Source organism: Phocoena phocoena, chromosome 8, assembly GCF_963924675.1.
Source record: "Phocoena phocoena chromosome 8, mPhoPho1.1, whole genome shotgun sequence".
Lineage (NCBI taxonomy): Eukaryota > Metazoa > Chordata > Mammalia > Artiodactyla > Phocoenidae > Phocoena > Phocoena phocoena.
Window position 1 is genome coordinate 10,163,658 of NC_089226.1, and position 13,594 is coordinate 10,177,251.

The 13,594-nt window shown below is 51.1% G+C and overlaps 1 protein-coding gene across 2 annotated transcripts in view; it reads right to left on the bottom strand.

The window, feature by feature from the left end:
• GRAMD1B (GRAM domain containing 1B) overlaps positions 1-8,738 on the bottom strand; it is a 171,999-nt gene extending 163,261 nt beyond the window's left edge. Inside the window, exon 1 of one of the 2 annotated variants that reach the window (XM_065883061.1) lies at positions 8,361-8,738. In XM_065883061.1, coding sequence (XP_065739133.1) covers positions 8,361-8,738 — 378 coding nt within the window. The remainder of the gene's footprint in view (positions 1-8,360) is intronic. The other variant, XM_065883062.1, reaches the window with a different exon arrangement.
• Positions 8,739-13,594: the final 4,856 nt, after the last annotated feature.

Here is a 13,594-nt window from a genome sequence, read left to right on the forward strand (position 1 = left end):
CCTGATAGTCTCTCATCTTCACTGAGGACAAAACAAGAGAGAATGAGTTTGCATTATACCATGGGGGATTTCAGTTAGATCATCAGCAGAACTTTCTCAATAGTAGGTCTCGAAAACATATTAAGAAGTAACCAAGAGAGGAGAGGTGGTGCGATCTCTTTCCTGGGGCCTTTTTTTTTTTTTTTTTTTTTTTTATGAGATCTTCACATGTCGAGAAGATGTGTTTCATCATAGACAGAGAAAAGACATGGTATCACCCAAGCTAAGGGCAAACTGTTCTCTGAAGAAGCTCCACCCTGTTCAGAGTAACCTTTATTACTGCCATTCCATCCAATCCCAAGAATACAGAAAGGTCAGGAAGAGCTTCCCAGTGTAATGACCCAGCTGGGAAACAAATACTTGCCGGGTCAAGGCAGGCTGCTTTGAGGGGTCAGACTGGCACTCACGCCAAGCTTGGGTTACAGAGAACAGGAGAACGAGGCTAAGAGGCATCTTCTTTGATGAGAGGGCTCATATTCCCCCCCTTTGGAGAAATGTCTCATTCTGATGGTTCCTCCAGAAACAGTGCTTCAGAAATCCTTTTATTTTCCTTATTTCACAGACTTACCTGTCCTTAACCTTTCGATTTATGTTCTCCCTTACTTTACACAGGTACAAGGTGCAGAAGAGCAGATGAAAAAGGAAAGTCTCAATTAGAAAGAAACTCTGGGGAATTCCCTGGCAGTCCAGTGGTTAGGACTCCACGCTTCCACGGCAGGGCGCAAGGGTTTGATCCCTGGTCAGGGAACTAAGATCTCACAAGCCACATGGCATGGCCAAAAAAAACCTCTGAATGAGAAAAAAATACCGGGGGATAATGCACCAAGCATGCTACTAATGTTTGGGTTAGCATAGTAAAATGATGAGCTCTTTTCCTTTTCCCTACTGTCCAAAAGTTTTACATTAACTAGTTATTTGATCACACATACAATATTCATTGACTTTTATCATGTAAAAATTTCTTTTAAGACAAGCTGGGGGGACTTCCCTGGTGGCGCAGGGGTTAAGAATCCACCTGCCAATGCAGGGGCCACAAATTCAATCCCTGGTCCAGGAAGATCCCACGTGCTGCAGAGCAACTAAGCCCTTGAGCCACAACTACTGAGCCCGCATGCTGCAACTACTGAAGCCCGAGCTCCACAACAAGAGAAGCCACCGCAATGAGAAGCCCACACACCGCAACAAAGAGTAGCCTCTGCTCGCGGCAACTAGAGAAAGCCTGCACGCAGCAACGAAGACCCAACACGGCCAATAAATAAATACATACATAAATAAAAACAGTAAACTGAGTAAAAAAAAAAAAAAAAGACAACAAGCTGGAAAACCCTTGGAGAGACTCAAAAAAGTATTGCTACATATAGCCCCATATCCCCTCCCTCTTGCGTCTCCCTCCCACCCTCCTCATCCCACCCTTCTAGGTGGTCTCAAAGCACCGAGCTGATCTCCCTGTGCTATGCAGCTGCTTCAAAAAAAAAAAAGAAAAAGAAAAAACTGTATTGCTAAACTAACCGTCCATCATCTTTCTGTATTTTCCTAATTGCTGGAGCAAATAATACGTGGGTTACCACACTCACCCCTGCCCAAAAGGGGCCCCAAGGCAAATTCTTTTTGCATAGTTGCAAAAGAAAGTGGAAAAACCAAGTGGGTTGTGGATTATTTTTTTCAGTCCCCTCACTCAGCCCCCTCATTTCCTGACTAAACTCTGGAACCAGAAGCAGCAAGACCAAAAAACCTCTGTGGTCAGACCATGGAGGTAGGAGGCACCAGGCTGGAAGAAGCTCCAGAGACATGACAGATAGAAATTAGCCCAGACTTTAGGTCAGAGGCCTGAGCTCCAGAGTGTAACCCAGATCTGCCACTGAGACGTGCCTAATCACCCGTTTTCTTTATCTTATCCTATCCACAAAATCAGGGTGGAACAACCAGAGCCAGTTAGAATACGTACAAAGGATGCAGAAGAAAGGGCTTCACAGCATCTGACGCAAAAGATATATCAGGGCCTCAAATGAAAAAGCCATGGGTGTCCTCCTCTGTCTCCTCTTTACCACTGGTCTTAGCTAAGGAACAGCCACATCTTCCTAGTGATGATTTTGATGAGATGACCCAGACACATGGTCTGAAAACAAGGAAGAATATCTGACACCAGGGCTATCTTCAGGAGGTGGCACCTGGCTGCCCGCAGTGGCGTGGAGGCTGGCAGGTGCAGGCCTGGCCTGACATCTCTGTGCCCCAGATTGAAGCATCTCCATCCTGCCTCCCTTCCGCATTTGATTTTCTGTTATGCATCCCTGAAGGAAGCCTCACCATCTCCTCCTAGAAAAGGAAAGTTCCTTAGGCTCCAAAGTCACAGGACAAGAGCTCATAGACCTCCCTCCGCCCTGAAAGGTGTTGAAAAGCATCTCCCTTCACAATAGGTACAACTGCCCCTTAGCGAGTCACTGCACTGATATGGGCAATGGAGGAAAGAATCCCAAGAGAGCAAAGCCTCCAGGAAAAGCCTGCAGACTCTGTAAAGCTCTTGTACACACAGCAACCAGGCCAGCACTCCTAGGCTCTCAGGCCAGCTTGGCTCTGTATCTGAACGCCTGCTTCAGGGCCCAGCGGCTCACCCATTGGGGTCAAGGAGGAAATGCCCCACCGGCAGCTCAGCCATTCAAGCGCCCTAAGGAAAACTCCGGAGTTCCCCTAGAAGCACTTATCAGTGGCCAGCATAGCAACTGGCCTATAGACGGTAGCTGGGAGAAACTAACCGAGCGGGGCAGGGTTATCACCTGTTAACCTGCCCCATGAAAATCCCAGTCTCTCCCCTGACACGGAACTGGCACTTCCTGAGTGCATAACCACCACGGAAACTCTCAAAATACCAACTGCCATGGAGGAAACTGGCCAGTGTGAATCAGCCCACAGGGCTTAGATCTACCTTCTCAGTTTCCACAGACTGTTTGAATGTGGAAACCACATCTACAGCCCAAGGTCGGCTGCTTCTCACGGAGCAGTTCACCTACGCCATGTAGCACCACCCTCACACATCCCCGTGCTGACCTCTGACCTCTGACATCTACAGACATCCGCAGTGGCCTTCCCATCCTCCCAACCTCCTTCAGAACCTCCCCTTCCACGTGGATGTGATCTCAAACACGCAAGGGCCAACTATTCCCAGGCCCTGGGGAGATGGTTCAGTGTAGCTGTAAAGAGCCCGGGCTCTGGAATCAAAAGAATGTGATTCAGATCTCACCCTTGCTTCTGTGCGACCAGGAGCAAATGAATCTCTGAACTTCAGGTTCCTCAGCTGTAAAACCCACCTGGGGGTTTGTTGTGAGGATTAAATGTGTATTTAAGGCGCTTAGCAGAAAGTAAGATGCAGTCCCCGCCCTCAAGGAAATAAGGGTCTGGGAGAGAGGTTTTTCCTAGTTTAACCTTATCCAGCACCAATAATTTATTTAATCTGCTGACAAATCACGGATCTCCTGTTTGATGCTTTGTGTGAAGAAAGACATGAATTACCTCCCTCCCACACTCTCTGTGCTTCTCCTAGATGTCAGGGTCCACACGGAGCTGATGGATGTAGCACACATCAGCCTCCTCCCTGGAAACTGAGCTGAAACCGAAAGCAAGACTCCCTCCGAAGGTCAGAGGAAGGGGATGAAGACTTACGATAAACATACCAATGATGAATAATCATTATGTGCAAACCCACGTGCCAGCTAGACTGGCACCAGATAGATAACCAGGCTCACCAGGCCGGCAGAATCAGTGAGAGGTGCCACCTGAGGTCAGGTGTGCGGCCGAGCAGAAGTCATGACAGGGTAGATGTGTCACACAGAAGAGGGGACAGAACTGCCATGGGAAAGTGGTGCAAGAGGTAATAATAAGGAGGGCGGCCTGGGGAGACAGAGCAGAGAAGCGCTTCTGTGCCCCCCCATAAAGGCAGCCTGCCGTCAGGCAGCCACACCTACACCCTTGCCCCTTGTCAGCTCTCCTTTCCCCCTCCCGAGAATGATGTCAGGATGCCATCACAGAGACACAAAAGTTGTGTCTCTGCCAATTCTGACCTCTTGCCATAATCCAGCAGGTGAGAGAGGGACTCTAATCCTCAATTTGGGTTTTGAACAATCATCACAACCAGTTATGGCCAAGGGATTTGGGCAGACATGCAGGTACTAATTCTAAAAGCCTGCCCCATCAACTTCAGACTACGTTATCCGTGGAGCTCAGAGGGCAACGCGGCCAGCAAAAAACGGTGCCACCTTATGTTAGACAGTGGCTAAGAGGACAATTCCCAGCTGTGACAGTAAGTGCTGCAAGAACAGTGCAAGGCTCAGGCCTCTACCTCGCACCTGGTTCACACAGAACAGCAAGAATTCGCTGCCTCCAATACCATTCTCAGCATGTCTCTCCTGGGTTCCGGAACCTACAATGGCTCCCCATTGAGTTGAATCCTCTTTGCAGACAAAGTCCACAGGATCTCAATACATCTTTGTTGACTGACTGACTAACTGAAATTCAAACCCTTCAGCATAAATCATAGTCTGTCGGCCCATCACCTCACCAGCCTCATTTTTCCACATCCCTCATCAAGACCACACTTGGTCATCCATCCCCATCTTCAAGCCAACACACCCAAACTGCCTTCACCAAGAGGCTTCTGGTTCCCCTTCAAAACTCAGGTCTCGGGCTTCCCTGGTGGCGCAGTGGTTGAGAGTCCGCCTGCCGATGCAGGGGATGCGGGTTCTTGCCCCGGTCCGGGAAGATCCCACATGCCGCGGAGCGGCTGGGCCCGTGAGTCATGGCCGCTGAGCCTGCGCGTCCGGAGCCTGTGCTCCGCAAAAAAAAAAACTCAGGTCTCCACAGAAAGTAGATTCGTGATTGCCTAGGGCTGGGGGCAAGGAGTAGAGGGGGATTGAGGGTAATATATAAAGGGTATGGGTTTCTTTTCGAGGTCATGAAAATGTTGTAAAATTGACTGTGGTGATAGTTACACATATTTGTGAATATACTAAAAACCATTGAATTATGTACTTTAAAACTGACTGAAGTGCATGGCATGTAAATTATATCTCAATAAAGCTGTCACACGTCAAAAAACTCAGTTCTGGACTCCTGTCCTCCAGGAAATTTTCCCTGATTCATGAATAAGGATAATTTCACTCCAAAGAGGAAAGAAAAAGGAATCATTCACTCAATCGTTATTAATTTACCCATCAATAAACATCTATTGATCGTGACGAAAGGCCAAGTACAGTGCTAGACAGTGAAGATCCAAGGATGAAACAGAGAAAATTGGACTCAGAGTACTGGCCCCCAAGGTCTTCACTAACTTCACCATTTTCTCTACTTCTTTCTTCCCAGGATTAAGGAAAAGAAAGGGGTCTCCTGATTCTCTTTATATCTTCATCTTTGTGCAGTTAAAATCCACAAGCTGAGGCCCTCTTGACCCCGTGCCTTCTACCACATCAGACAGAATTGCATCGCAGGCCTCAAAGGGGCTTTTCTCTGTTGCGGAGAGGTAGACTTGGGGTGGGGACAGTGAAGAGGAAGGACGCTGCGCTGGGCCTGGTGTGCTCATCCCCCTAATCCAAGCCTGAGCTGGGTCACTTTCCAATCATCATATCCAAATCGTGTAACGTGTGAGGAGTCCCAGGTGCTGCTCCAGGACACGTGAGTATGTAACCTATACTCTCAAGCACACATCCACTCCATGTGAGCCACTCACAGAATGATGCCAATAATCCTTCCCCCTTGCACAGCAAGAGGACGTTTACAAAACAGTTCCACGTCTATCACTTGAGACCTCCCATTCATCCACAGATGGAGAAGATGAAACAGAGGTGAAGGGAGGTGGCCAAGGTTCCACAGCGAAGAAATGACAGAACTTAACATTTAAACCCACATCTCCTGACTTGAGTTCCAATTCTCTTCGTGCCCTATTGCCTCTAAATGTCAATTCCTCCTCAGGGAATCGTCTTGGCCATTTACAAGCACACCTTCACTTGACCGCTTCTTTTCTTTCCAAGAAGCCTTCTATTTCCAAGGCCTAAAAGAAATGGGTTTTTGTTTTGGCCACAATCGAGATAGAGTCCAACAGGAGGCCGTTTAACAGTGGTTAAGAGTAGAGAGCTGTGTCAGACAAACTTGGGTTTAAATCCAGAGGTTGTCTTTTTAAACATATATGCATATATTCTTCTAATCCAGCAAGCCGCCATTGAAAACAGCTGCCACCTGGGGGTGTGCTGTGCCATGAGGCCTGTGGGATTTTAGTTCTCCGATAAGGGATCAAACCTGGGCCTTGGCAGTGAGAGTGCGGAGTCCTAACCACTGGACCGCCAGGGAATTCCCCAACTGCCAGTTTTTAAACTACTCCTAGAAGGTGAAAACCCTTCCTGATTTAAAAGTATGTTTCCTGCTCCAACAAAAATGAAGATTCCACTAAACCTTTTTTTTGGCCACACGGCTTACAGAGATCTTAGTTCCCGGACCAGGAATCGAACCCGTGCCCTTGGCAGTGAAAGCGCAGTCCTAACCACTGGACGGCCAGGGAAGTCCCTCCACTGCACCTTTAGACAGACTCTGGAAACCAAGATAGACTTCCCTAAATCTAACCAAACCCTCCCCTATCCCTTCCCCGGCTACCAGCGTAAGAATCTTCCCCATATTCTGTCCTCAGTGTACATGGCAGAAACTCAGGAGCAAAATAGGGCCTCTTTTAGGGTTTCTCACATTTGGAGGGAAAGCTGACAAACCCGGATGAACTATTTTAGTTCAAGATTAGCTCCCACCAAGCTTGCCCCATTTCCCTCTACTCTCTGGAAAAGGTGACAGGATGAAGTAAGAGTACAGAAAGAACTGCTATCCTCAGGTTCCCAAAAAGCCCCAGAACAAAGCTTTACATCTGCGCCTGCAGGGATAACCACATCCAGTCATTACCACCAAAAAAGAGAAAGGAAGCCTGGCAGGCGTAAAACACTCACCATCTGCGTAACCCAGCCCAATTCCTCAGCGTCCCCTCAACGACACATCTCACCCTGTTCTTATGCCTTCATCTGTACTGTTCCCCTTTCCTGATCTCATGCCCCTGACATTATATTCTTCCTGTTTTCTACTACCTATGTGTACATGTTGTGGTTTGAGCCTCTTCCTTCCAGAAGTCTTCTTCCTCTCTTTGCCTTACAGTCAGTACCACATGGCACACATAGTATGTGTCTTCCAAAGATTCCATCTCCTCAATACCAGGGAAACTCACATGCCGTGATTTCTTATCCAAGTCTCTTCCCATCCTCCTTCTCAACTTCCACATCCCCACACTCTACCCAGCTCTACCCTGCCTCCTGGCCATAGCACCATTAGCTGGTACCAGACTGAACTCACAAGAACATCCAATAAATACCTGTTGAACTGAAATGCATGGAATTGAACAGACTAGGAAGAGGAGTCCCGGGGAAGGTGGCCAATCACTTGCCTGCCCCACGCAAAGGCACAGACCACTGTTTGGAGACAGGGCCCTAGAGCCTGAAGGTAAATGCGGAGGGTCCAAGACATCAGTGCGCCACTGAGGACTGCCCACCTCCTCCACCAGGCAATGGGCTTGGCTCAAACACAACCCCTGGCCAAGGCTGTGTGGAGCTGCCCTATGGTCTTCTACACCAGTCCTCTGCGCAGGGAAAGCAAACTCCCCGACTACTCAGATGCCACGCTTGTCCAGACAAAAAGTAGCTGGCACAAACCATCATGGTGCGGACCAGGCTTAGATGTCTAAGAAATGTGACTCACTCAGTGTGAATACTCCGCCACCTCCTCTACACATGGGGGCCAGGAAAGGCAACCTGGGGTGGCCAACAATAAAATAATAAACATTGAAATGGAGCTTAGAAACTGAAGTCTGAGTGGAGGAGCCACTTAACCTCTCTCGCCTTCTACGATCCCTGTCTGTACAATGGGACTGACAGGGAGTACCGACCTCAAAGAGGTTTCGTGGGGATTACATGTGGAGATGGACTGTGATGGGCCCATCATACTGACCGAGAATGATAAAGGCTCAATAAACATCAGCTGCTATGGCTGTTACTATTCATGTTGCTGTGAGGATCCAATGGGATGGAACGGAGCATGAAGCCCCGAGTAGCCGTGTAATGGAAAGTCACCGGCCCCCCGGCCTGGACTGGGGAGATGGGTGACACGTGGGGAAGCCGTCCACCCTGGCGAAGGGCTCCGGCAATCCTCGGCGAAGTTCCCCGGGGTGCCCTGGGCACCCCCCACCCCACCTCCCCGACGGCTGTGGGGAGGCCGGAGAGGAAAAGGGAAGACGGCTGGGGCGGGACAGGCACGTACCTGCTTTCGCTGCACTCCTTCCGCTCACTCACCCGCAGCCACTTGCGGAGGAGGAAGCGTTTGCGGCGCGGAGAAGCGCTGGGCGTAGAGCAGTTGGACCACGGGGTGTCCTCGTCGCTGGAGGGCGTGATCTCGATGGACGGCAGCTGCAGAAACTCCTTGCCCGGGGCCAAGACGCCGGGCAGGTCCCGGCTCAGCCCGGCCTCCAGGCTCGGCTCCTGCACATTCTTGGTGCGGCGCATCTTGAAGCGCCGGCGGCGGAGCGTGGGGGTCGACGAGCTGGACCAGACCCGGCTGCCCTCGGGCGCGCCCGGCGGCTCGGGCACCTGCAGGGCGGGCGGCTGCAGGCTCTCCATCATGTTGGCCGCCGGCATGGGGCCCGCCGCCTCCGCCCGGCGCCTCGCCGCCCGCCGGGCCCGCTCCCCGCCCCTCGCCCGCGGCGCCCGGCCTCTCACGTTAGGAAATGCTCGCCGCTCGAGCCGCGAGCGGAGCAAGTTCGTCTCCCGGAGCGCCGCGCGGGAGGGGGGGAGCGCGGGGGCTCGCGGCGCGACCTCCCCGGAGTCTAAGTCGGCCGCCCGGCCGCCCTCCGGGGCTCCCCTCGGGCGCCCGCTGCTTTTCCTTCGGCGGCGCTCCCTCGCCGGCTGGCGGCGGCCGTGCCCGAGCGGGACTCGGCGGCCCGGGCCCCAGGGGGCGGCTCGGCAAACTCTCAGCGGTTTGCGTTCGGCGGACTAGGCTGGGGAGCCGGTCTTGGCGCTGCAGGGAGGCAGAGAGCGGGAGGAGGAGGCAGAGGGAGAGAGAGAGAGAGAGGAAGCAGACGCTGGATGAAAACAAAAGAGGAGGAACAGGGGGCTAGGAGCGGGGGTCACGTCTGTCCAGAAAGGGCGTGCACAGGCGGCGACGGCTGGCGTAACTGTACCCGGGATCCCTGGGGAGGGACGCTACCTCCGAGCCAAGGCTGCTCCAATCAGCCGAATGAAATAGGATCACAGCCCAAACTTTCTCAAAGCGACGGCTGGCCAGGCAGCTCTCATTAATCTAACTCCCTGCTTTTTCTTTGAGGGGGAGCAGGGGAAGGGAGGAACCGAGGAATTCAGTCAGGATACAGGGTTGAGGGAAGACTAGGGACTCTTCGGCTGGATCTCCTCTCCTGAGAAAGGTGCTCTCTCTGAATAACCTGGGGTGCAGGGGGGTGCAGTTCTGGAGACCGCTTCCAAAATGACAGGCTGAGAAGAGAGGACAGCTCTGTGGAATAAGCCGAGGACAGCAGACATGACATATGGAGGAAGGACAGACAGTAGGACCTGAGAGACACAGGACACACAGGACCAGTCAGGAAAAGGGAGTGATCTCCGTGCATCTGGAGTGACCCCGTCAATACCAGAGCCCCATCCCAAGCACAGAATGAAATTAGAGGAAGGTGAGCACCCAGAAGGTGAAGCATCCAGCAAAGTGAGTCTCAGGGAGCTAAGGGTATTCCCTTTACATTCCTGGGGGCTGGATCAAGTCTGCTTCAACCTGCAGGGGGCATGGACTGCGTCACAAAAAGTCTGTATGTCCCCAGGACATGGAAACTCGGAAGTCTGGGTCAGTCCTGTAGTGTCCCAAGCTGTGCTGAACCCCTCACTCCCTAGACCCAGGTACCACCCTAAGAGATTGGCCCTAGAACTGATCCACCTTACCGAGTCAGGACTGAGTCTAAAGCAGCCCAGCTCCTAGATCACAGACTGTTACCGCCCATCTTTCCTCCCAGCCCACAGCGCATGTGCCTCTCCAGTAAGTCCTGCACGAGAGCCAAAGTAGAGATGATGGCTTTCAAAGAGACCAGTAGGAGTACAAATAGTGCAGCATTAAGTCCACAGTGCAATTCACCCAGTCCTCTCTGCCCCTCTCCGTGAGCCCAGCAGGGAAACAATGCCCAGCTTCTGTGCCAGCGTGAAGGTCATGAGAACATTTCACAAGTGTCCCAAAGCTGAGGGAAAAGAAATCACATTCCTAAAGACCACCAGAACTCACTGTAAGAAAATATGTCCCTGCAGTTCAAGTGTGACAGCTGGCCATGGGTCCACCATGCCCTGCAATGACACATGGGGGGAGCTCCAGGCATTGTGACCCTGCACAACCTCCATGAGGCCAGGAATCTGAGGGAAGTATGTTTTGCTCCGGGAGAGAGAGAGACTGAAGCCGAAATGCCAGAGCCAGGCCCACCTGTAAATGACTCCCTGGAACAGCGGGCCTGTCTTATTTCTGACCCTTCTCCACATCCGGCCACTGGCTCTCTCAAGGGTGGCTTGGTATCACTCTATTTTAACTCCTGGATGTGTCCCGGAAAGGATCAACTCCTTCCCATCAGGTGTCAGGCCTGGCAAGCGGCAGGACACTGCTTCCAGCTCCGGGAATGCCCAGGAAGCCAAGCTGTCCCTCCAAACTTCAGGGTCCGGAGCGAAGCCACAGAGCTGCTCACTGCCTTGGATTTCCTCCAAAGATGAGCGGGTTGCCGGGGATCTGGTAACTTTTCAGTTCAAGGAACCTGCTTGTTAAGGGGGCAGTTGAACTAAGAGAGCGGCGTCTCAGGTGTTTAAGGGGCAAAAGGAAGGTGGGTGGGCTCACTATCATTCACTGGGAAGCCAAAAAATAGAACAAGATGGAACAAAACAGGAGGGTGCACAGACAGGGGCCAGAGGGTTCCATGGGTATTTTGGGGAGAGGGAGATTCAGCAAGGGGATTGGCCCCCTTAAGGGGACCGTGCGCCCTCTGAATTTAAATGTACACCCCTTGAAAGGAAGAAAAACAAGCAGCTTCCTCCTCCCACACACTTCAGCCCCTTTTCCACCCACAAGAGATGCTGGACCTAAAATCTAAAACCCTATGAGGTTTAATTTAAGCCTTGTGCCCAGCAGTAGTTGAGAGTGATCATTTACATTTCTCCTGGCCTGAGGGAAAACCTCCTCCACACTAAGTCTGCAACGGTTTCACTTGGGAAGCAGATACCCAGAGTACCTGAAGCCCCCAGCCACTGTCCTAGCTCACCTCCACCTAAGTCTCGGCTTAAAGAAAAGAAGGTACTTGTCACCCAATAAAACCCTACTCAAAACACATCCACCAGAAACTAACAAAACATTGCAAATCAACTCTACTTCAATAAAGAAAATTAAAAAAAAAAACACATCCCCATCCCACCACCCTCAGCTGTTTCCTTTCCACTGTGGCACTGTCAAGGAAGATGATAAATGGGACACTAGTTTGAAAATGAAATGCCCTCCAGCTGCAAGTCATCATTGCTGTGAAAACTACACACATTAAAGGAAGGACCAAGTTTGCCCTCCCTTTGATTCTGTCCAGTGTCCTGTGTGTTTTGTTTGTAAAGCAACCTTTACACTGTCACAAAGGCTTTCATCTGTAATACTTTATCTTCCCAGTGACCCTAGCAGTGAGGACAGATGTTATTACCCTCATTTTACAATTTATTGAAGTGACGCACAGGAAGATATCCAAGGTCAGAGATAAAAACACAATAACTGATCCATGACAAAGCCAGAACTTGAACCTGGGTCATCTGAAGCCACTCAGAGGCCACCCAAATCTCATCAAATGCATCAGCTCTGGAAAGCAGGTCCCTTGGAGCACCAGCATTTTACCAGCCCTGATTTTAGTTGGGTATGTCACGAAACGACGTGTAGCTACTCAGTTCCATCCGTATTTTACAAGTGTGGAAAGGGAAGTGCAAAGTTCTGCAAAACAATTTCTCACAGGAGCTGGTGACAGGGGGTCAGGACTAAAGAGCTCAGAATCTGAGCCACTGCATTCCTCCCAAGTCCCCCCACCCTTCCACTTGTCTCCCATATTTCACTCTCAGCCGACTGGGCGGTTCTCCAGGTAACTGCCCTCACCTGTGGCCCCTCCAGACAGGTGGTGCCAGACCAGCCAGGCCTCCCTGCCCCCAGCTCACACAGCCAGGCCTCTGACTTTAATGAAAGGAGCTCATGTTACCAAGCAACTGTTGTTTATTCTCAACTGTTCAGGCTCCCTTTTCCTGCAGACACAAGACATCCAACACCTTTCTACTACTTCTGGAGCCCTGCAAACTCCGAAGTCCATTATTCAGCAGAAACTTCCAGGAGGGAACTTAAGTGAAAAATAGCAGGTGAGAAGCTAGATTTCTCCTGGGTGCCCACCCAAGTGAGTGGGAGGCAGAAGGAGCAGGTCCCCACCCACACCCACCCACATCCCTCCAGCCCCAGGGATGCCAAGGGCAGGCAGCTCCCAATAGCACAGACAGGTGTGTCCCCTCCAACGCGGCTGCCACAGGACAGTCAGTCCCCCCGCCTCGAGGTGAGGACACAGACTCTCTCTCCTGCAGGACATCAAAATAGCCAGACCCATGGGCTGGCTCACGGACCAGAGAAAGAAGTGGGCAGTGGGCATTCACGAAGAGGAACTTGTTGCTATCAGAGAAACTGGAAATTCTGATAGAAATGTGGACGAGGCCGTAAGAGCAGCGTAATGAACTGTCTTCAAATACAGAATGAAGCTCGGCCGGATCATATACTGAAACGCTTCTTCCGTTGCCAACCAAGAGGAAATGAGTTTGTGTAGTACTCTGTGTGGGAGATTCAGGTTAGATGATAAACATTTCCCGAGAGAAAGGCCAATTAAGGGCTGGAATGGATGACCAAAGATGGTTAGAGGGCGGCTTTCTCTGCACATCTTTAAAGGTAACTGGAGCCTAGTTAGAGGCAGAGGCAGGAAAGAATGATCTCGTAAAGGCCCAACCATCGGGTCTGTGGACCCCAGATTCTCTCTCTTTTAAATAAAAGCAATTCACATATGCCTAAAACAAAGTCCATTTAAACTGATGCATTTCTGGCCCAGGGCGTTTTGATTACTGGACACTAAATACCTCCCTGAAACCCACAGACAGCTTTAATATCTCGCACCATGAAACAGAAATACGAGGGTGGTGAAGGACAAGGGGCTGGGAGTGGGGACAGCGGGGACAGATGAAATTGGAGAGAGCAAGCTTCAAGCCCTCCCCTGGTAGCCTGAGTCTGTTCCCTCCTCTAATCCCTACCTCATCGCCCCGTGCAGCAGCTCGTTACTGAAGCCATCAGTGCGGTTTCTGCCCTCAGTCTGTGTGATTAGAGGGTGCTGGAGATGCTGGCTAAGCACAGTCTAAATAAAACCACAGTGGACCAGCCTCCACGTCCAGCTGCTCCTTCTGAGAAAAAGGAA